This window comes from Arvicola amphibius, chromosome 3 (genome assembly GCF_903992535.2).
Source record: "Arvicola amphibius chromosome 3, mArvAmp1.2, whole genome shotgun sequence".
NCBI lineage: Eukaryota > Metazoa > Chordata > Mammalia > Rodentia > Cricetidae > Arvicola > Arvicola amphibius.
In genome coordinates, this window is record NC_052049.1 from 162,402,161 (window position 1) to 162,425,831 (window position 23,671).

At 38.3% G+C, this 23,671-nt stretch overlaps 1 protein-coding gene across 4 annotated transcripts in view; it reads left to right on the forward strand.

Moving 5' to 3' along the window:
• Window positions 1-23,671, forward strand: part of Xrn1 (5'-3' exoribonuclease 1) — a 92,701-nt gene that overhangs the window by 24,469 nt on the left and 44,561 nt on the right. For 3 of the 4 annotated variants that reach the window (XM_038322976.1, XM_038322977.1, XM_038322978.1), the window contains exons 14-23: window positions 1,349-1,505; window positions 4,139-4,258; window positions 8,099-8,268; window positions 10,665-10,785; window positions 10,877-10,975; window positions 14,152-14,255; window positions 15,288-15,419; window positions 16,571-16,733; window positions 19,366-19,479; window positions 22,877-22,975. In XM_038322976.1, coding sequence (XP_038178904.1) covers window positions 1,349-1,505; window positions 4,139-4,258; window positions 8,099-8,268; window positions 10,665-10,785; window positions 10,877-10,975; window positions 14,152-14,255; window positions 15,288-15,419; window positions 16,571-16,733; window positions 19,366-19,479; window positions 22,877-22,975 — 1,279 coding nt within the window. Of the gene's footprint in view, window positions 1-429; window positions 492-1,348; window positions 1,506-4,138; window positions 4,259-8,098; window positions 8,269-10,664; window positions 10,786-10,876; window positions 10,976-14,151; window positions 14,256-15,287; window positions 15,420-16,570; window positions 16,734-19,365; window positions 19,480-22,876; window positions 22,976-23,671 lie in introns of those variants that run through there. The other variant, XR_005284675.1, reaches the window with a different exon arrangement.

Here is a 23,671-nt window from a genome sequence, read left to right on the forward strand (position 1 = left end):
ACTGTAAGGCAGCATACGGTAGAGACTGCTGTGGTGGCAGAGCGTAATCAGGAAGCTCAGAACAGTGCAGAACTATGTGGCATTAGGTGTTCGTTCACTTATTAGCCAGCTTTGAAAGGAAATTCTTACGTTCTCAGGCCTCTCTCGAGAACAATCGAAGTTTAAAGATAAGATCCTTATTTGTTATTTTAGAAGGCTAAATGCCAGTAATTGCTGTTTAATTGTCAAACAGTAAAATTAGGGACTTCAAAACCATATTTTCATATACTTGAAGTAAACATCATTTTCTACTGGCCACAGATGAAATTAAAGCTCAGAAAACCAAAGTAATCATCCCAAAAAGCCAAGCCAAGCCTATCATCTGTTTAGAACATCAATGTATTTACACTATTTCACATGCCATTCTGACTTCTAAACTTTCCTATCTAGAACAGCTGAATGCCATAATTAGGACTGTGGAAGTCTCTCAGGCAAGCAAGTTGGCTAAGCAGGTAAAGGAACTTGCCACTAAGCCTGACAACCTGAGTTCAGTCACTGGGGCCCACATGGTAGAGAGAGCTTACTGCCACACATCTCTGACCTCCACACACCTGTACAGCCCCATAAACAAATAAAATTTTTAAAAAATTTAGTCTTTTCCTTTCTTGCTCTATATCCTGAGTGTCTGCCTCCTTGTGTCCAGTGATTCAGACACCTGTAGCATATTGAAATATTTTTAATTTTATGTTCAAAGCCTTATTAGAACATGTCTGTAATTAAAGATAGGAAGATATTATAAACAGAATGTATGTGCTTGATTTATGTGCTTAATCTCCACCACAGATGTAGTGCCATGTACCTTGATTTAAAGATAACCTTCTTAGAGTTGACTGACATGGCTCTGTCCTTCTTAGGGCTGATTAGAGCTTTGGTGTCAGTGTCTACTGAATACTGAGTGCCCCGCCCGTTGCGGAGAGGTCCCAGGTTCAAGTGACTAGAATGACGCTTCTGACCACCTCGTTGATAAGTGTTATTGATTGAAGGATTTGTGATCTCTACTTGAGACTTAAAAAGAAACATTCCCAATGCACACTTTAAGAAAGCTGTGAGTTTGAGGCCAGTCCTGCCTTACTAGGTGAAACCCTGTTTCTTAAGTTCCCACCTATCAAAATATATTTATGAAAATATTATATTTATTGCTATCATATGAGCTAAGCTTTACAGAGGTGCTAATTTCTTATACTCAAGAGATAGAATTATGCGTGATACATTTTTAATTATACCTGTGTATTTTTAAATAAATAAGAAAATGTTCACTATTGACCATTTTGTATAATGTTTTCAGTTTAAAACTCATTTTCTCTCATAGGTATTATCCCTATCATTATGCACCCTTCCTGTCTGATATCCGCAACATCAGTGCTCTTAAAATCCATTTTGAACTGGGGAAACCCTTCAAGCCATTTGAGCAGCTTCTTGCCGTCCTCCCATCAGCTAGCAAAAATTTGCTTCCTACCTGCTACCAGGTAGGTTTTGGAATTGAATGAGTTTTCTTAATATTCTTTTTTAAGGATATATTTTCATATGTGTGTACATCTTTTGCCTACATGTATGTATATCTATGTACCTCATCATTCTTGGTACCCACAGAAGACAGATAAGGACATTGGATAAGGGAATTGGAGTTATGTACAGTTGTGAGCTTCCATATAGATGCTGGAAAGACAGGGATTTAACCATTGAACTACCTCTCAAACCCCTTATATAACTTTTTTGTATTTAATTCTTAATATAAACCTGAAAATACTACTGCCCAAAATAATTTAATAAATGAATTTTTATTTATCTTAGACAATACTTATTTTGAGTTTTTGTTTTTGTTTTGTTTTTTTTAAGACAGGGTGTTGTAAAGGAGAGGGCCCCTTGTTTGTCCCAGCTGCCCAGCTAGCTTACATCCAAAATAACCACACAGAAACTGTATTAATTAAAACACTGCTTGAGGGCTAGAGAGATGGCTCAGTGGTTAAGAGCGTTGCCTGCTCTTCCAAAGGTCCTGAGTTCAATTCCTGGCAACCACATGGTGGCTCACAACCATCTGTAATGAGGTCTGGTGCCCTCTTCTGGCCTGCAGACATACACACAGACAGAGTATTGTATACATAATAAATAAATAAATATAAAAAAAAAAAACACTGCTTGACCATTAGCTCTAACTTCTTTTTGGCTAATTCTTACATATTAGTTTAACCCATCTCCATTAATCTGTGTATCGCCACGTAGCAGTGGCTTACGGGAGATTCTAACCAGCATCCGTGTCTGGTGGAGGATCCATGGCTTCTCTCTCTCTGCCCTTCTTCCTCCCAGCATTCAGTTCTGTTTTTTCTGCCCACCTCAGTTCGTCCTTTCAACTAGGCCAAGGCAGTTTCTTTATTCATTAACCAATGAAAGCAACACTTAAACAAAAGAACCTCCTACACCAACAGGGCTTCTCTGTTTAACAGTTCTAGTTGTCCCTGGAACTTGCTTTGTAGACCAGGCTGGCCTCAAACTCACTGAGATCTGCCTCCTAAGTGCTAGGATTAAAGGCGTGCGCCACTACCACCACCCAGTGAATAAGGGCAACTCTAGTGACTTGTTATCTTACACCAGTGTCACCTCAGGATATATTTAGATTTTTAAGCATTCCAACTATCAAATTGAAGGACCTTTCTCTTACTAATATATTTCACATAACTAGAGAAAGACAGGGTCTCCAAAGCACACTAAACATACTAAGCAGATTATAAAAGTTCTTTGGTTTTTGTAGGGTCTGTGTTTGAACCTCTCATTCCATGTCTGGTCTCACAATTTGGAGTAGATGTACATACATAACCCATTGCTCTTAACATTGTCATGGTCCCTCTTGCCTCTTCCAGAGCCCTAACCTATACTCAACCCTGGTTTCAGCCTACGTTTCTTAAATATCTTTAATGTTTTTTGTTTGTTTTTTCCTTCAGCTACGTTAAACTTTTGGTAGCATACCACTGTTAGGCAATAAGTATGTTATAATCATATTTGTTGTATTTGTTTAGTGTTCATGCAATAGCAATTAAATTTTATAGTATCACTTTAGGAATATGTTACTTCATTTTTTAAATTTATAATCTTCCCTTTCTCTTCCCAATCCTTTTTTGCATAAGACATCGGTATGTTTTCTTTGTTTACTTCTTTTATAGAATATAATAAAAATGTTCGCTATCAGACTCTGTTATTAATGATATTGTGGGTCTTAGATTTTACTTTTTTCTTTTTAGATTATCTTTGATGCTAGTAATCATATTACTAGAATCCACTGATTAGGGCATGGAAATAAATTGTTAATTTGAGGTTGAAATGGAAAACTCTTGGAAATATGTGAAAGGAACTGAACTAAACTTGTAAGTAAAGGGACAGAATTTAGGTGGTAGATGTTATAGAGTGAAAAGACAATAGAAAAATAAAAATGGGGCTGACAAGAAGCTCAGCAAATACAGGTACTTGCTGCTATGCCTATTGACTTCCATCCCCAGTATCCACATGGTGCAAGGAGAGAATGGACTCCCACGGTTGTCCTCTGACTTCCATACACACCATGATGCATGTGCACACACACAATACAATAAATGTAATAAAATTTCTAAGTAAAGATGACAGAATTAAAACTAATAGTAGCAGGAATGTGGTGGTGTGCACCTATAATCCCAGCATTCTTGAGAGTGAGGCTGGAGACTCTTGAGTTCAAGGCAACCTGGATTACTTAAATTCTGTCTCAAGACAGGAATTAAGAGAGAAAGAGAAGTCATTCATAGTAAAAGTAATTTTGCTCTGTAACTAAGTTAAAGAAGCGGGAAAGAAATGAGTAGCAATACAATTGAAAGTTTTACAGTTTGCTGAACAAGCTAACACAGGCACGTAATTCCAACACTGGGGAATCTGCAACCAGGTGGGTCTTAATTTCAAGACCAGGGAGATGCTGTCTCAGAAAAAAGGAAAATTAAAAGGATTCATTCATTTAGTTGGAAGCAGTAATGTACCAAATACATTGTTGCAACCTAATAAGGTAAGGAAATGTTCTATATGTTAATGAAGAGTTGTAATGATAATGTCTCTTTTATCTGTTTTCCTGTTTACATTTTCACAGCATTTGATGACCAGCGAAGACTCACCAATTATAGAATATTACCCACCGGATTTTAAAACTGATCTAAATGGGAAACAACAGGAATGGGAAGCTGTGGTATTAATACCCTTTATTGATGAGGTCAGTATATGAAATAATTACATATAAATACAGTCTTTTAATGTGTGTGTGTGTGTGTGTGTGTGTGTGTGTGTGTGTGTGTGTAAGCCAAAGATAATCTTAGGTGTCATTCTTCAGACATCATCCCCCCGGTCTAACAGGGGAACTACCTGTTTCCATCTACCCAGCACTTAGATTCCAAGTGTGTCTACACCACCAAGCCCAGCTTTACATGGGCAAGTTAGAAACCAAACCAGGTCTTGATGTTTTAGCTAATCACTTTACCAACTGAGCTATTTTCCCAGCCCCTATCATTTTTTTGTTTTAATGTTTGTCGTTCTAATCGGGATGAGATAGACTCAAAGTTCATTTAATTGTATTTCCCTGGTGGCTAAGAATATTGAGCATTTTTTCATATATTAGCTATATTATTTTTATTTGTATCTGTTCTTTTGAGAATTGTCTGGTTAGTCCATTTGTCTACTTATTCATTATTTTTTTCTACTTAATTTTTAGGGGTCACTATAGTTTCTAGATATTAATCCCCTATCAGATGTATAGTTAGCAAGGACTTTGTCCCACTTTTTAGGTTGTCTCGTAACATTGCAGATGGTTTTCTTTACTGTTATAAACTTGACTTGACTCAATCTCCTTGAATTCTTGGGCTTATAGCCTGTGTCCTTAGGGTACTTCCAGAAAATCCTTGCCACCTACTATGTGGGATATGCCTTATTCTTTGGTTTCTAAAGGCTTGAGGTTTATTGTTTGATTATTTATTTGAGATCACTGACTTTCATAGTTGTCCACTCTCATCTTAGGACTCCCTTAGCTGTACCAGAATGCTGTGCCTTCATTTTCATTTGATTCTAGAACCTTAAGTTTCCTCCATGATTTCTTCAACCACCCGTTTCATCACCAGCTTATATCATTCAGTTTCCATGTAGTTTCTCTTTGCTATTAATGTCTAGTATTCCACTATGATCTGATAAAATACAAGGAATTATTCCAGTTCATTTTTTTGTTGTTGTTGTTGCTTTTTAAGACAGTCTCATAGTCCAGGCTTGCCTTGATTTGCTGTGTAGCTGAGAATGACTGTAAACTCCTGGTCCTTCCACGTGCTGGACTTACTGGGTATACTGCATGTATACCTTGATTCTTTTGTATTTATGAAGACTTGATTTGTGGCCAAGAATATGGTCAGTTTTAGAGACGGTTCTATGGACTACTGAGTTGTGTATTTGGTATCTCTTGTAGACAGATACCTCATAAGTCCATTTGATCTATGGTATACTTTAGCTCTGAAGATTCTCTGTTCATTTTCGTGTGGATGAGAGTGAAGTACTAAAGTCATCATTATTATTCTATCAAGACCTGTGAGACCTTTTATGCCTATTGGTGTCTATTTTATGAAATAGAGAGCTGCAACATTTAGTGCATGTATCTCAATTATTATGTCATCTTAATTAATTTTTTTGTAATATATAATGGCCTTCTCACCTTGTCTGACCAATTTTGATTTGAAGTCTACCCTTTCAGATATGAGGTTATCTACAACAGCTTCTTTTCCTTCTATTCACTTGATAGACTAACTTGAAATCCTTTGAATCTCAATCTGTGAGGTATTTCTTAGCAACAACAAACAGTTGGATCCTGTTTTTCAGTCCAATCAGCTATAGTCTGCATCTTTCTCTTCCTTCCTTCCTTTCTTTCCTTTCTTCTTTCTTTCTTTCTTTTTCTTTCTTCCCTCTCTTCCCTCCCTTCTCTTTCTTTCTTTCTCTTTCTTTCTTTCTCTCTTCCTCTCTCTCTTGTTGAGAAGAGGCCTTTTACATAGAAGTTTATTACTGTTGGATCGGGGTTTTTTGAGGGGGAGGGCGAGGGTTGTTTGTTTATTGAGACAAGGTTTCTCTGTGTAGCCCTGTCAATCCTGGAACTCACTCTGTAGACCAGACTGGCCTCACAGAGATCTGCCTGCCTCTGCCTCCCAAGTGCTGGGATTAGAGGTATACACCACTTGACTAAGTTTTGGGTTTTTTTGTTTGTTATGTTTTGTTTTGTTTCTTTCTCCTATATTAGTGTTAGAGGTTTTCTGGTTTTCTATGTTACATCATAGATTCTTTCCTACTTTTCTTTCTTGTTTTTTGGTTTTAGATTTTTTTTGTTTGTTTTTTTGTTGTTGCTTTGTTTGCGGGGAGGGGGGATGTCTCAATTTCAAGATGGGGTATCTCTGTGTGTAGCCCTGGCTATCCTGAAACTCACTCTGTAGAATAGGCTAGCTGTGAACTCACAAAGATCTGCCTCCCAAGTGCTGGAATTAAAGGCATGTGCCACCACCACCTGGCTCTTTTCCTACTTTGCTTTCATCTGACCTCCACACATGTGCTATGGCATCCATGCATTCACATACATATGTACATACATATTTACACACTAAATACTTTAATTTTCATAAACAAAATCGGGACTGGAGAGATAGCTTAGCAGTAAAGAGCACTGACTGCCCTTCCAAGAGACCTAGGTTCGGTTCCAGCACCCACATGGCTGCTCACAACCATCTGTTCCAGTTTCAGGGGATCCGACACCTTCCTCTGGCCTCTGCAGGCAACAGACATAAACTTATATGCAAGCAGAACACCTATACACATATGTAGTGAGGCGCTGCGGGAAGGCCTGCTTTTCATCCCGCCCGGATCCCACACAGCTAGCTTTACACCCAAAATAATTACATGGAAACTGTATTCTTTTAAACACTGCCTGACCCATTAGTTTCAGCCTCTTACTCACATCTTGACTAACCCATATCTAATAATATGTGTGTTGTCTTACCGGGAAAGATTCAGCACGTCTGACCTGGTGGCTGGCTTCATGGCATCTGTCTCCCAGAGGAGAGGCATGACATCTGTCTCACTTAGGAGAGGCGTGGCATCTGACTGAGCCATCTACCTCACTTCCTTCTTCCTGTTCTGTCTACTCCACCCACCTAAGGGCTGGCCAAGGCAGTTTCTTTATTAACTAACCAATGAAATCATCAGATAGATAGCAGACACACCTACATCACACATAAAATAAGTTAAACCTAGTAAAATAAAAACATTCATACAGTGGAGAGCAATAGAGGAAGACTCAGTATTCCCTTCTCACACAGGCAAGCATACCTGCGTGTGTGCGCATCAGTCAGTAATCAGTGAATAAGTAAAAACTGAATGCCTCTTCTGTTTAGGTGTTCGTGTCTTCTCTACAGTTGAGAAATACTCTGGTATAATGTCATTGAATAGCTGGTCTATACTTTCAGTTTTTAGTTTTTTCTCCCATGGATTCTTCGTTTTGGTACTTTGGTCTCCTGATTGCATCTCATGCTCAGCTGGGTGAACTTCTTTTCAGCACATAACCTGTCTCTCAAGTTCTCCTGTCTGTCTGTCTTTGGATTCGAGTCTACTTCTTACGCTAAATCTTCTCCTCTACACAGACAGCTTCTAGATTGCCTTCTTACTCCATAGTTTCTTCTCTCAGGACCTTTTTTGTTGTTTTGTTTTGTGTTTTATGTTGTAAGTCAGGGTGGTGAAGAACTTGCTATGTGCCTGAGAATGACAATGAACTCTTATTTTGCTTTAATTTTATTTTCACTGTGTCTGCACACATGTTCCACAGGTAGAGGTCAGAGGACAACCTGTGAAAGTTGATTATTTCCAAGGGATTAAACTCAGGTCATCAGACAGCAACAAGTGCCCTTACCTACTGGGCTACCCCATCAGCCCATGATGTTATTTTTTAAGAGCCTAGTAGTGTAGTGTACAAAGGGGAAATACTTTTTTGTATGTTGAGATTACAGTATTTGTTTTAATCATTTATTACTATTTACATCAGAAACGATTGTTGGAAGCCATGGAGACGTGTAATCACTCCCTCAAAAAGGAAGAGAGGAAAAGAAACCAACACAGTGAATGTCTAATGTGCTGGTATGATAGAGACACAGAGTTCACCTACTCCTCTCCATGGCCAGAAAAGTTCCCTGCCATAGAACGGTGTTGTGCAAGGTAATGCTACTTGGTAATTTATGAATTCTTCTTATAGATTTTCAAGTCTTTGTGTGTATATGAGAATTCATATTTGTGACAATTACTTGATATCCAATAAGCTAGGCATAGTGGTTCAAGCCTAGAGTCCCAGCTGCTTAAGAGGCTGAAGCAGAAGAATCTTGTTTGAGCCCAAGGAATTCAAGATCAACAACGTAATGATTCCCGGTCTCAAAATGAAATTAATATTTATTGAGCTACACCGAGCTGCTCAGCATCAAAGCGTCTCTCTCCCTAGACCACGTCACTTTCTCCTTGAAGCAGACGCTAATTCCTTCTACTACAGCTTTGTGGGTTTTTCTGTCTAGTATATCTCTGACTTTATCTCTAAACAATTTCTGTATTAAATTTTTGTGATTTTTGTTTTCATTGTTCATGTCTCTATTCCCAGCAATATTTGACAAACATAATTTAACCTTACAGTCATCAACTACCCAGCCAGAGATTAAAAAAAGTCGAGAAACCCTATTTTCCTTTCTTAAATCTGTTTTTGTCATTCTCTTCCCATTAAAATACCATGTTTATTTTTTCTTTTCTTGCCTTCTTGAAAATCATGTATATAAATGACAGTTGAGCAAATGGTATTTTTTTTAAAGTACAAAGAACAATAAAATAGACTGTGAAATGTTATTCTTTTAGAACATAAAATATAGATTTACATTTCCCTTTGTGTTTATGTATAAGGGTTTTTTTGTTTTTTGTTTGTTTGGTTTGGTTTGGTTTTGCTTGTTTTTGAGATAGGTTCTTAACTGGACCTAGAATTCACCAATTTGGCTAGACTAGGAGTGCAGGGGTCCTCCTGTCTCTGCCTTCCCCAGCACTGGGATTACAGAGGCATGCTGCCACACCCTCCTTTTTAAGTAGATGCTAGGATTGTCCTCAAATCCTTAAATTAGAAGGCAATCAAGTTACTACCTGAGAGCCATCTCCTTACTCCTCAATTGTTTGTTTTGGGTTTTGGTTTTGTTTGTTTGTTTAGAGACAGGATTTCTCTGTGGAGTCCTGGCTGTCCTGGAACTTACTTTATAGACCAGGCTGGCCTCAAACTCACAGATCCACCTGCCTCTGACTCCAGAGTAATGGGATTAAAGGCATGCACCACTACCAACAGGCCCCTTGATATAAATAAATAAATAAATAAATAAATAAATAAATAAATAAATAAATAAATAAATAAATAAATGTAGCTTGTTTAAAAATAGTGGGATAAAAACCTTTACTTAGTAATCTGCAGACCTAATTGCAGACCTAGACTAGTAACAGTAGAGAAGCTGGATTGCTTTTAGTTTTCTGGTTTTGTTTGCTTTATTTTAGGGTTTTGTTGTTTGTTATATTTTAGAATTTTTGTTTTGTTTTACGTTTTGTACATTTCTTTGTGTGTGTTTGTGTGTAGGGAGAGACAGAGAGAGAGAGACAGAGAGAGAGAGACAGAGACAGAGACAGAGAGAGAGAGAACACAAGTATGCTATGAGTATATGGAGATCAGAGGACTTTGGGAGTCAGTTCTTTCTTTTTATCATGTGATCCCTAGGGATTAAACACAAGATATCAGTCAAGCTTGGCAGCAAGTGCCTTTACCTACATCATTGGCCCCTGAGTTGGCTTTTCTTCTTTTGTTTGTTTGTTTGTTGAGGGCAGAAAGGCCTTGTGTTGGGAAATATTCATTGAAGATTTGTTACATTTGTTTATGCTGTGAAATATTTGTTAAATGATGCAAAGATGTGTTACATTCTTTTATGTTGCATTTGTTTAACTCTGTAAAGCTGTGTTGTAATTGGGGATGGACCAAGACCTCTTCAGTCTGGCCCAGAGCCAAGTTTCATTCTTGTCTTCGAGTCTTCAAGGATCAATTTTTCTTGCCTGCTGTAAAGCCTGCAGGGGAATCACCACAGTTTATTTCTTGTGAGACAGGATTTCCTTGTGTAGCTCCAAATAGCTTTGAGTTCAGTACAAGTCTTCCTGCCTCAGTCTCTCTGTTTGGGATTATAGGTATAAACCACTATTCCTGAATTTTCTTTCAAGGACTAATTCTCCTCTTCTACCGTGTGTGTGTGTGTGTGTGTATGTGTGTGTGTGTGTGTGTGTGTATGGGTAGGTGGGTGGTGGTGGTGGTTATGGTTGTGGTATTTCTGGGTCTCACTATCTGCTTAGCCTAGCTTAGAAGTCATTCTGTAATTCAGGATAGCCTTGAATTTGCATTCTCCTGTCTCTGCTTCTCTCTAATCACAGACTCGTGCTACCACACACACCTTTCTTTTTTAAAGCAAAAATGGTTTTTATGAAATAGTCAAAAGAAAGTTGAAAGTTGTAATTGCTTGTAATGTTTGAATTTTAAATTACCTTGATTTATTTTCTAGGTATAAAATAATATCATTAGATGCTTGGCGTGTAGACATAAACAAGAACAGAATAACCAGGGTTGACCAGAAGGCTTTATATTTCTGTGGATTCCCTACTTTGAAACACATCAAACATAAAGTCAGTGGCTATTTAATTCAGATTTCTTTCACTTTATTAAAAGTGGAGTGATTATAAGAATTAAAACTAAATTATTTGAATTCTTTTAAAGTTTTTTTTGAAGAAAAGTGGTGTTCAAGTATTCCAGCAGAGTAGTCGTGGTGAGAACATGCTGTTGGAGATCTCAGTGGATGCAGATTCGGATGAACTTGTGAGTACTTTATTTGTTCATTTACTTATAGAACAGTAGTCATGCAAAAAACTTCTTATGCCTGCCAAAGTGTTTAACAGAGAGATTTAATGTGCATAACTGAGATTCAGCTTTCAAGATAACGCACAGAAACACAAGTTAGGTCGCACTAAAACTAGCATATATAAGTGCCTCTATGACTAGCATCATGATGGGATTTGAAAAGGAAATGAACTCTGCTGGCCAGTGACTAGGAACACGCGTGGATGAGCGGACGCTTGAACTAGGTGCCGACAGACATTAGGACAAAGAAAGGAGAGGCATTCATTCATTCTCCTTGAAAGAAAGGAAGGAGTATCAACTTCAAAATAAAAGAGTTAGGGTGCACTGTCTTATTTTTTTACCTTTGTGTCTGAAATATTTCTTAATGCTATTGCTGCCTGAGGACAGTTTCCAGATAGCACAGGGCTCAAAGAGATCGAAGGGATCGCATATGCTAAGACTTTTCTATATGAGGGGTTGAGGGAAGAAACACAGTCTCTTAATGGTTTCTTTTAGGCCTTTATTCTTCCTTTGCATTCTCTATTCTTTACTTTCCTGCAGATCTTCTACTCTCATTCTTGATGTTTTCCTTCTAACTCTGTCTTTATTCTTGGTGTTTTCCCTCTAGTTCCTTCTAACTCTCCCATTCTTGATGTTTTCTTTCCTTTTTTTTTTTGCTGTTGTTGTTTTTTATTTTAATTTATTATTTTTTATTTATTTTTTTATTAAAAATTTCCGCCTCCTCCCCGCCTCCCATTACCCCCCTCCCCCCCTCACTCCCCCTCTCTCTCCTGTCCAGAGAGCAGTAAGGGTTCCCTGCCCTGTGGGAAGTTGAAGTTCCTCCCCACAGGAAGGTGATCATCCAAACAGGCCAGGACCCCCAAAGCCAGTATGTGTAGTAGGGTCCAAATCCAGTGCCATTGTCCTTGGCTTCTCAGCAGCCCTCATTGTCCGCCATGTTCAGGGAGTCAGGTTTTATCCCGTGCTTTTTCTGTCCCAGTCCAGCTGGCCTTGGTGAGCTCCAATTAGATCATCCACACCATCTGGTATCCAGGGAGATGCCCCCAGCTAGTTCCTTGGGCAGCTGAGGAGAGGGAGCCAGAAAAGGCCAGATCCTATAGTCATACTGATGAATATCTTGCATATCACCATGGAACTTATAGAGACAGAGAAACACATTGGTGCACCGGACTGAGCTCCCAAGGTCCAAATGAGGAGCAGAAGGAGGGAGAACATGATGTTTTCCTTCTAACTCTCCCATTCTTGATGTTTTCTTTCTAACGCTCCCATTCTTGATGTTTTCTTTCTAACTCTCCCATTCTTTATGTTTTCTTTCTAACTCTCCCATTCTTGATATTTTCCTTCTAACGCTCCCATTCTTGATGTTTTCCTTCTAACGCTCCCATTCTTAATGTTTTCCTTCTAACTCTCCCATTCTTGATGTTTTCCTTCAAGCCCACTGTAACTCTGTAACTCTACCTCTGGTCTTTCCCTTGCAGGTTATATACCCAGCAAAATCTTTCAGGCAATTTAAAAATCACAATATGGTTACATTTTGTTTTTCAAAAGAATGATTTCAGTGAATACTAAATAAATAGTAAAAAAACAGCATGTTTTCCATATCCCTTACATGATTAAACATTTTATGTATTACAGTTGAAAAACAAATTATCCTAAAAACTCATATGCATTCATACCCAAGCAACTTGTTATGGCTTACCCGTGTGGGCAAGCAAGGTGTTCTTGTCAGGTTTTTAACTGGCAGGCTGCATTTTGTAGTTACAAAAAAAGGGCCAATTACTTTATTACTTATCTTGAAAGGTAATCTTATAAGGAATCACAAACCTAAATTTATATATGAAATAGAATCAGTCACTTCTACTTTAAATCTGTAGGGTACATACCCACTCATTAATAGTTTTTTAGATCAGGAGATTGAGAGCAGAAATGGGTATAAGGACTTAATCATCACTGTGATTATCAACCAACCCTAACAAGGAAAGTATATCAGCTAGTAACAATTGGGCTGCTCTGTATTTTTTACCTTAGCTATGTGTCCTTGTGAACATTAGATTGTATTTTAGGGTTTTTCGTCTCAAAGCTGTTATCAAAACATCTGATCGGACCTGAAGTTATTTTAAAGTTTATCTCAGGCCGATCTCAAATTTCCTATGAAAGGGAGGACAACCTGGAATTCCTGATCCTCTTGCCTCTGTTTCCCAAGTATTATCATAAAAGGCATACACGACTGCATCCTGTTATGTAGTTCTGGGCATTGAACTCAGGACTCTGAATGCTAACCAAGCTATCTACCAGCTCAGCTGGGAACATAGTTCTGTTAACAGAGTTCCTGTCTTGTGTGTACAAGCCTAGATCCCCAAAACCATATTAAACTGGGCATGATTGAAGGGGCACATCTGCAGTCCAGCACTTGGTAAGTAGAAGCAGGAAGACCAGGAAGTTCACGGTAATCCTTGGCTACATAGCAAGTGCCAGACCAGACTAGGCTACATGATACCTTTCTTATCTCAAAACAAATAACAAAAAAAAGATTAAATATAATTCAGAAGACAAATAAAACTTATACTTAAACATCAATTTCTGCTACAAAGTTGTTCTCTAACCTGTATGTGTAAGTTGAAAATATCTTCTTCTTAAAGCTAGAATTTTTACTTAAAATATTACCTTGTACAAAATAGTGTATTATTTTTCTTTATCCTCAACATTGGAAGGAATGCACTATCCTTTCTGTTCATAAAGAAAAACATAATTTGGTCAGAATTTGAAAGAAGTAAAACCAAAATTTGGAACTGTGTCCCCTGTCTTTGAATCTCATGTTCTTTTTTGCTAACATGCCACACGTGAAGTGAGATACTTCTTTTTCTTATGAGATAGTTCTTAGATTCTGCCTTAAGTATCGTCCAGAATGAAACTCAAAAGCCATTACTGCTGTTCTTCTCAGCTTTCTTTGTTATCAGAGAAGTAAGAAAGATAACTATGAGTCCAACAAGTAAAATCAGAATTTTCCTAGTGGAGGGCATTTTGTAACACCATTAATCTGCCTCATTCATTTTGCAAATTGAAACTTAAATGAAACTGGAGAGTTTTCTCTTGGACATAAACCATGTATGAACTTTTCTGTTTGTGCTTTTAAGAGTATAGAAAACATCGCCTCATCGGTGCTTGGAAAGTCGGTCTTTGTTAACTGGCCCCATCTGGAAGAAGCTAGAGTTGTGGCAGTATCAGATGGTGAAACTAAGTAAGATACAATCATGGTTTCTCTAATATATTTACTTGGCTGTTTGATAACCTTTATTTATATTTTACATTTTTTTTTCTTTTTTATTTTTCTTTTGGTTTTTCAAGACAAGATTTCTATGTGTATCCCTGACTGTCCTGGAACTCCCTCTGTAGATCAGGCTGGCCTCAAACTCAAAGAGATCCACCTGCCTCTGCCTCCTGAGTGCTGGGATTAAAGGTGTGCCCCACCACCACCAGGCTATGACTTTTCTTCTTAAAAATGGCTCTAGCTTTTCTAATTTATTGTATTTTTAAGAGAGATTGTTCTTTATCTATTACTATTAAAGGAATTTTTATAGCAATTGTATTAAACCTAAGGATATAATTGCTCATACTCAAAACTCCAGCACTCTGGGCTGAGGCATGAAGACCTTTACAGATTCAGCACTAGCCCAAGCTATGTTGAGGTTCAAGGCTAGCCTATACTACATAGCCAGCCCCTGTCCTGAAGAAGAGGTGAGGAGGAATGGGGACAAAGGGGAAGACAGAAGAAAAACTTAAGATCAAGAAAAAGAAAAAGTTTTATTCTTATAGATGAATTTGGGAAGTTTTGATACTTGTACTGTATTTAATTGTCTAACCTTTGTATTTGGTGTACCTCTCCATTATTTTAATCTTTGATTTATTAATGTTTTATCTTTTCATTGTGCTAATGATATATCATCTTGTATTTATATCTGAATAGTTAGTTCATCTTTTCTCGAGTGTGTAGGATGATCTCAAATTCATGCTCAAGACATCTGCTTCCCTCAGCCCCTCACATAACTGGGTATCCAGAGAATACCATTGTGCCCACTGTAGGAAATTTCCACATGCTTTTATTCTCCAATATAGATTATTGTGTTAAAAAAAAAAAGGTTTGGGTTTGAGGGGGTTGTTTTTGCAATTGTACCACATAAAATTTGTTCACTAGGAACACTCACCTTGCAAAAGCTCTACATTAAAGCACAAGTTTAGGCTTACATAATTTTCCTTTGTTTTTATGTCTAAGGTTTTACTTGGAAGAACCTCCAGGAACACAGAAGGTTTATTTGGGGAAAACTGCTCCACCATCTAAAGTCATTGAACTTTCAGATAAAGAACAGTCAAACTGGACTAAAGAAATACAAGGAATTTCAGAACAGTGAGTATCATAAGAATTTGGTTAGGACTAGAGAAATGGCTCAGAGGTTAAGAACACTGGGTTCTTTTAACCAGAGTTAAGACCCCCTGTAGTGATTCACTGTTCTTTAACTCCAGTCCCAGGGAATCAGTGCCCTCTTCTGGTCTCTGTGACATCACACACACCCACACCCACCCACCCACACACACACACACACACACACACACACACTGTACACAAACAAAATGCAGACAAAACACCCACACATATTAAATAAATACATTTTAAGAAATAACTTTGTCAAGCATGAAGGTACACAACTTTAATTCCCACACTCAGGAAACTGAGGCAGGAGGACTATGAGATTGACTCACTCTTCTTAGCACAGTGTCACATACGTGCGAGGAAATGCAGATACAAAGTGCAGGGGCCTGAGGATCGGAGCTCAGTGTGCTCAAGGCCTGAGTTCAGTCCCTAAAGCCATTGTTAAAAAATGGTTAGTGTTAAAAGGTGTGCTATTTTACCTGAAAGCCAAAAGAATCAATAAGGCAAAGGTGATTATGAAAAGTGTGCATCACATATAAATGGAAGAAAGGAGCCTTTGCAGTGGATAGCACTTCAGATGCCCTCAGTTTGCTGAACTCCATGCTGCCTTTCTTGACTTTCTCTTAATTTTTTTCATTCCATTTATTTTGTGTTTGGCCTTTGAATGTGAAGTTCTAGAGTTTTTACAGATTGATTTGTCATTCAGTCATGTAGACAGTGGGAAAATGGTCCACAGACTAAAATCAATACTATCAAAGCTTTTGTAGCAATGATTCTCAACCTGTGAGTCAAGACCCCTGTGGAGTCAACAAGCCCTTTTCACAGGGGTCACCTAAGACCATTGGAAAGCACAGATGTTTACGTAACAGTTCACAACAGTAGCAAAATTACAATTAGGAAGTAGCAACAAAACTAATTTTATGGTTGGGGGTCCCCGCACCGTGAGGAGCTGTAATTGGAGGTTGTCATATCAGGAAGGCTGAGGACCACTGCTATATGGTGCTGAAAACTGCTGTGCCTTTATTTGCAGTGTGAGTGTTTGATTATGAGTAGTTGGTTTGATTGATTATCACCTGGACTGCATACACGCTTCTACATGTATATCTTTCTTTTTTATTTTCCTTTAGATACCTAAGAAGAAAGGGAATAGTAATAAATGAAACATCTGCCGTTGTGTATGCTCAGTTGCTCACAGGTCGTAAATATCAAATCAGTCAGAATGGTGAAGTTCATCTGGAAAAACAATGGTCAAAACAAATTCTTCCTTTTGTTTATCAAACTATTGTTAAGGTAAGGTTCCCCAAGTCTCAATTCCTTCTTAATATATACTTTACATGTTCTTTAGATCTTGTGACCTAGACCTATAATCCCAGTGTTTGAGAGGCCAAAAGAAAGATTACAGGTTCAAGGTCTTTCTAAACCAAATATTGAGTTCAAGCCAGCGTAGGCAGCTGGGCAACCTAGCAAGAATGTTTCTCGAAATTTTTTAAGGACTAAAGATACAATTCAGCGATAGAGTAATTGCCTAGCATTCATGAAGTCCTAGATGTTTAAAGACTTGGCAATGCCAAAAAAAAAAAGTCACAATAATTAATATGTGGCAGAAGAGAGGACCTGCTCCTACAAGTTGTCCTTAGACACAAACACACACATTAAATAAGTGGTTTGGTTCTGGTTTTGGTTTCGTAAATTTTTAAATATTATTCTGTATAAGGATTATTCCATGCCCACTCAGCATGTACAAGTAGGGAACATGGTTTTGATTTTGTGGTAGTTTTGTTGTTGTTGTTGTTGTTCCTTTGGTTGGTTCATTGGTCTTTGGTTTTTTTGAGACAGGTTCTCTGGTATGTAGCTCTGTCTGTCCTAGAACTCACCATATAGACCAGGCTGACCATGAACTCACAGAAATCTGCCTTCCAAACCCTGGGGTTGTTAGTGTATGTCACCATGCTTGGCCAATTTTATGGTAGTTTTCTTTTTTTTGGGGGGGGGGGGGGGTTCGAGACAGGGTTTTCCTGTAGTTTCTAGAGCCTGTCCTGGAACTAGCTCTTGTAGGCCAGGCTGGCCTCGAACTCAGAAACCCGCCTGCCTCTGCCTCCCAAGTTCTGGGATTAAAGGCGTGCGCCACCACCGCCCGGCTTTATGGTAGGTTTTTTTTTTTTAAACTTTATTTAACTTTACTTCATGCACATTGGTATAATGATGTCAAATTCTCTTGAATTGGAGCTACAGACAGCTGCAAGCTGCCACGTGGGTGCTGGGAATTGAACCCGGGTCCTCTGGAGGAGCAGTCAGTGCTCTTAACCACTGAGCCATCTCACCAGCCCCCTTTATGGTAGTTTTTAAGAACTTATTTTCTAGAATAAATTTTCCAGAATACACCATTTGTAACATGCTGACATTTTTTTTAGCCTTCAAAAATACTGGCCTTAGCCAGGTGTAGTGATGAATACCTGAGTCCTGGCACTTAGGAAGTTGAAGCAAGAAGATTGTGTATTTGAGACCGTGGTGGATAACATATCAAGACCCTTTCTTTTTTAAAAAATTATTTTTGCCAGAAATAAACAGTGAATATTAAAGTCTTTGTCTTTGTGTGCATAATCTCTAATATTGTAAGGGGACAGGAGGCACTCTGGATAACTGCTTGATACTTCAGTTACCTTCATTCAGCCAAGGTCTTCAAATATTACCTGGCAGGGGCCAGAATTAAGGAATTCATACATTTTAAATTGATCACCATTCTGAGTGTGGAGACAAATCTTGTGCTGTCTCTCAGATGGAAATTCTCTTTGTCCCCTGCATCCATGCTATATGCCTACCCTGAGGAGTATCTCAGCGCTGGCTCAACTGTCGGAGCATGGTGACTTTTATTTTACTAAAATGACTGCAAAGTATAAGAGGAATGGTTCTGGCAGTTAGAATTTGCTCCCCTTACGTGGAAAGACGAAACTTTCCCTCCTATGCGAGGGTGGTCCTGTTACAGATAGTCAGGATGAGTATTCCAATCCTAAATCGTAGGGAAGGCTTGTAGGGAAGGAGCCACTGCTGCGGCTCCACTTTTTGTTTTGTTTTTTGAGACAGGGTTCTCTGTGTAACAGCCCTGGCCGCCCTAGAACTCACTCTATAGACCAGGCTGGCATTGAACTCACAGAGATCTGCCTGCCTCTGGCTGCCAAGTGCTGGGATTAAAGGCGTGCGCCACCACCGCCTGGCTTTGCTGTTCCACTTTAAGCTTGGAGCGTGTGTCCACATTTCATAAGTTCTCAGTCATTCACCACATCTCATCTTGAAGGCATGTATCGTCACATCATCACATGATGGGGAAAGGTGAACACAGTGCAAACACTTTTGAAAGGCAGAGACCACACTCACATGGTCCTAGTCTTACAGTTATCTCTCACTGTTAGCTAATGTATAAAGTAAACTCTGTCAAAGATGTGTAAGTATAAAAAAGTCTTTGTAGGTTTTAGTACTGACTGTGGTTTCAGACATACACTGTGCAGAGGGGACTTCCCTATCCCATGGATATAGATAAGATGGGGGGGGGTTGCTGCTATCTGGGAAATAAACTATAGTGTAGTAATTAATAGCACAAATTGTCCGAGGTGACTTCTTTACTATGTGACCTTGGACAAGATTCACCAACTTTTGTGCCAGTCTTCATAAGATGAGGTTAATAGTAAATGTCAGCCACCAGTGGTGGTGTAAGAAGTAAATGAAGTAGAAAAATGGATGAAATATCTAGACAAGAGAATGATGAGACAGGGAAGTGTCTTTTAGACTTTGGTGTTAGTGTATAGAAAATCTTCATATTTGACATTTGCAGACAAAACAGATTTAATCCCATGCAGAAAAAAAGATGATAAGCAGACTTTAGAAATACTAGCTGTGATAATTAACTTTTCTGTTTCATTTTGTTTAGGACATCCGAGCTTTTGACTCTCGTTTCTCCAGTATCAAAACATTGGATGATTTGTTTCCTCCAAGAAGTATGGTCTTTATGCTGGGAACTCCTTATTATGGCTGCACTGGAGAAGTTAGTTTCAATTTTGTCATTCATTGACTTTTTATTAATATAATCATTAATCTTAAGTGCAAAATAAAATGTAATGCTAAAGGGGAAACATGAGAAAGAATTCACTCGTATAATTAAGGGCACAGTATTGCTCTATCAGACAGGTGATCAGAGAGTAGGAAAAAGAATTCAAAATCTGATGGGTTTTGGGGGGTTTTGGGGGGTTAGAGGTTTCTCTGTGTAGTCCTGATTGTCCTGAAACTCATTCTGAAAACCGGGCTGGCCTCAAACTCAGAGATTCACCTGCTTCTGCTTCTTGCTGAGGTTAAAAGTGTACGACACCTTTGTTTGTGTTTTTAATATACTTATTTATTAGATTATATCTGAAACAATCATAAAATAATTTTAAGAATATTTTACATACAGGGTTAATGTATTTTTAAATGTATTGATATGTTTAATAATTTTACTTCTCACACAGGAAAAAGTACATACAGGTATAGAATAAGAAAATATAAGAGTCTGTGGGGATGGGTTGGCAATACTGTTGGGAATTCTGAAGCATATGTGTATATGGCGCGTGTGTATATACATGCATATTTTTCTGACTATTTTTCAAAAGAATAAGACATAAATACTCTCTGGTAACAGTGAACATACATAATACTCAGATCATGAGCTCTAGGACAATAACACCTCACTAAAAACCTTTAGTCCTTCTCACTAAAGTGTCTGATTCTAGGTGTGGAGCAGGTAAGATACAAAACCAGCTTAATACATCAATACCAAAAAGTAAAAAGTGCTCCAAAGAACTGAAAGACCCATGCCAGGAAGCCCAGAAACAAGGTGAAAGACTCCTGCTGCTCAGATAGTAATGGCTTGAGAAGCAGTGTAGTTAAATACAGTAACAAATTAGAAGTTGCTGAGGGGAATCAAGAATTCATCATTGCATGCTAATAATAAAAAGATAAAACTAGAAAAGCTTCTATTGTGGACATAGGTCAGTAGTGAAGCACCTGCCTAGCATGCACAGATAAAAGTATAAAGGGAAAGCTGGTGTTGGAAAATCATTTTGCAAATGAAAAATTAATCGAGTCAGGAAAGAATGAGTCAAACTGGGGCAGGTTTTTCATGGTCTTCAGACTGTCTTTTCACAGACTGTTGATTAGTTACAAGGAAAACAAAAACTGTCATTGTACAATCGAGAAGTTGAACACCATACTGACAGTGTGATGTAACAGTTAGGAACTGACTGATGCTCTGTACATCAAATATGGTGCCCTAACATGGACATGTCAAGTAGAGGGTATCCTGGCCGAGAAGGTATAACTGTAGTTGGTTTTTTTGGTTGTTGGGTTGTGGTTTTTTGGGGTTTTTTTTTTGTTTTGTTTTGCTCCTTTGGAGGCCTACCACACAGCTCCCAAATAAATACACAGAGACTTATTCTTACTTGTGAATGCCAAACCTTAGCTTGCTTGTTTCTAGCCAGCTTTTCTTAAATTATCCCATTTCTCTTTAAGCTACATTTGTCTCTGTGCTTTTACCTTTCTTTATTCTATATATCTTTCTTTCCTTCTTACTCCATGATTGACTGACCAGCTGGCCCCTGGCGTCCTTCTCTCTTCCTTTTCTTTTTTCTTTAATATTTATTTATTATATATAACATTCTGTCTGTGTGTATGTCTGCAGGCCAGAAGAGGGCACCAGACCTCATTACAGATGGTTGTGAGCCACCATGTGGTTGCCGGGAATTGAACTCAGGACCTTTGGAAGAGCAGGCAATGCTCTTACCCACTGAGCCATCTCTCAAGACCCTCTCTTCCTTTTCTTGATTCTCCCTTTTCTCTCTTCTTTTCTATTTATTCTCTGCCTGGCAGCCCCACCTATCCCTCTCTACTGCCTAGCTATTGGCCATTCAGTTCTTTATTGCTCCAGTCAGGTGTTTTAGACAGGCAAAGTAACACAGCTTTACAAATGCAACATAAAAGAATGCAACACATGTTTGTATCATTAAACAGATATTTCACAGCATAAAGAAATATAACGCATCTTAAACTATATTCCACAGCACATAACTTTACTACAAAAAAACAAAACAAGGAACTTGAAGGGAGCAGTGCTGCAGCTCAGTGATAGAGTACTTGCTTAGCACACTACGTTCAGTCTCCAGCATTACACAAAGGTAAAGGCAGAGTGAAAAGTGAGGAAGAAATAGCATTCTTCTTATATTATTTTTAAAACACACACCAAAAAAATGATTTGGATATAGTCTAGATTAAAGGATTTTAAATGTGCAGCTAGAGGCTGGGAACATAGCTTAATAAAACCCTGTTTCTAAAGAAGAACAAATAGTGGGCATGTGGGTGTCTACAATCTTGGCATTTGGGAAGCTGGGGCGGGAGGATGAGTTTAAAGCCTGCCTGGGCTACAGAGCATTGCCTGCCTCAATAACAAGTAGACAGACAGCTAAGTTCAATATATTACGCTACTTTGGAGAGGGAAGAAAGAATTCTGCATAAGGCATTATTGAGTCCATTGATAAAATTGGAATATAGAGAATAGCTGAGACTAAAATACCAATGTAAATTTATATGCCCAATAATGATACTGCTGTTTTATAGTAAAATATCTTTCTTATAATATACACTAAAATACTTAGAGGTAAAGGGCACAATGTCTGTAAGGTGTCTCCAAAGCATTGAAAGGACCTGGGCATTGTGGTGTATGATTATAATCCCAGGACTCAGGAAGCTAAAGTAGGGATCACCAAGATTGAGGCCAATCTAGACATCACAGTGACTTCAAAGCTAACATACTGTCCTGAAACCCTGTTTCAAAATACTAGACAGTAGTAGTAGTTATTGCTGTTGTTGTTGTTATATGCATGTACATATGCACATAATATGCAAATGTTAGAGTCATTCTTTATAATATTAGCAATGAGTGAATCTAGGTTAATGTTTTCAGACATTATTTGCAACATTTTGGTAATAATTCGAAATTATCTACAAGTTAAGTTCTTCTTCCCTTTTTTTTTGGGGGGGGGGGGGTGGGGGTTTCGAGACAGGGTTTCTCTGTAGCTTTGGAGCCTGTCCTGGTACTAGCTCTTGTAGACCAGGTTGGCCTCAAACTCACAGAGATCCACCTGCCTCTGCCTCCTGAGTGCTGGGATTAAAGGTGTGCGCCACCACCACCCAGCCAAGTTAAGTTTATTTTTATATGTGGTTAGCACCTATTAAAACAAATATAAAATGACTCGCTCTTATAATATTTTAAAATCCTATTATAAATTACAAGAAAATTTTCACTGTCTAATTTTATGACAAAAATTATATTTTAGAAGAGAATCATTCAAATAAGGAGAAAAATAAACTAATGTAATTAAAGATTAAAATGGTATGGTTATTCTTTCCCCCAGGTTCAGGAATCAGGTGACGTGATTACAGAAGGTAGGATTCGTGTGGTTTTCAGCATTCCATGTGAACCAAACCTTGATGCTTTAATACAGAACCAGCATGTAAGTACAATAGTTGGTATTGTTTAGAATAAAATTTTTTAGTGCTGGGACTTTTTTTTTCTGCCAACTTAAAATTAAGTTCAGTATTTAAAAATAATTATAAGGGGCTAGAGAGATAGTTCAGCCAGTAAAGCATTTTTAATAAAGCATGAGGACCCTAGTTCATATCTGCAATACCCATGAATGAAAACTGGGTTTGGGGGGTTGCTGGAGAGATGGTTCAGTGGTTAAGAGCACTGACTCTTATCCAGAGAACTTGGAGCACCCACCCAGTGGCTCACAACTGTCTGTAGCTCCAGTTCTAAGAGACCCGACACCCTCAGAAAAACATACATTCAGGCAAAATACTAATGCACATAAAATAAAAATAAAAAAAAAATTGGGCCAACAGCACATGCTATCCATGCCAATGCTGGAAGACAGGCCTCTGGGGCTAGCGTGCCAGCCAGCTGAGCCTAGTTGATGAACGCCAGGCTTAGTGAGACAAAAGAAAAAAACTCAAGGACATGGCATCTGAGGCTCTCCTCCTCACATTTTCAAAATGCCCTCTCATAAACACACACACACACTGAAAATATAAAGGAAAGTATAAATCTATTCCCCAAAATTCATGTCAACCTAACACAGCATGTTAAATACCCAGGTTTAATCCCTAGCATTGAAACAGGATATACATGTATGTAAGTTTAGCAAAAA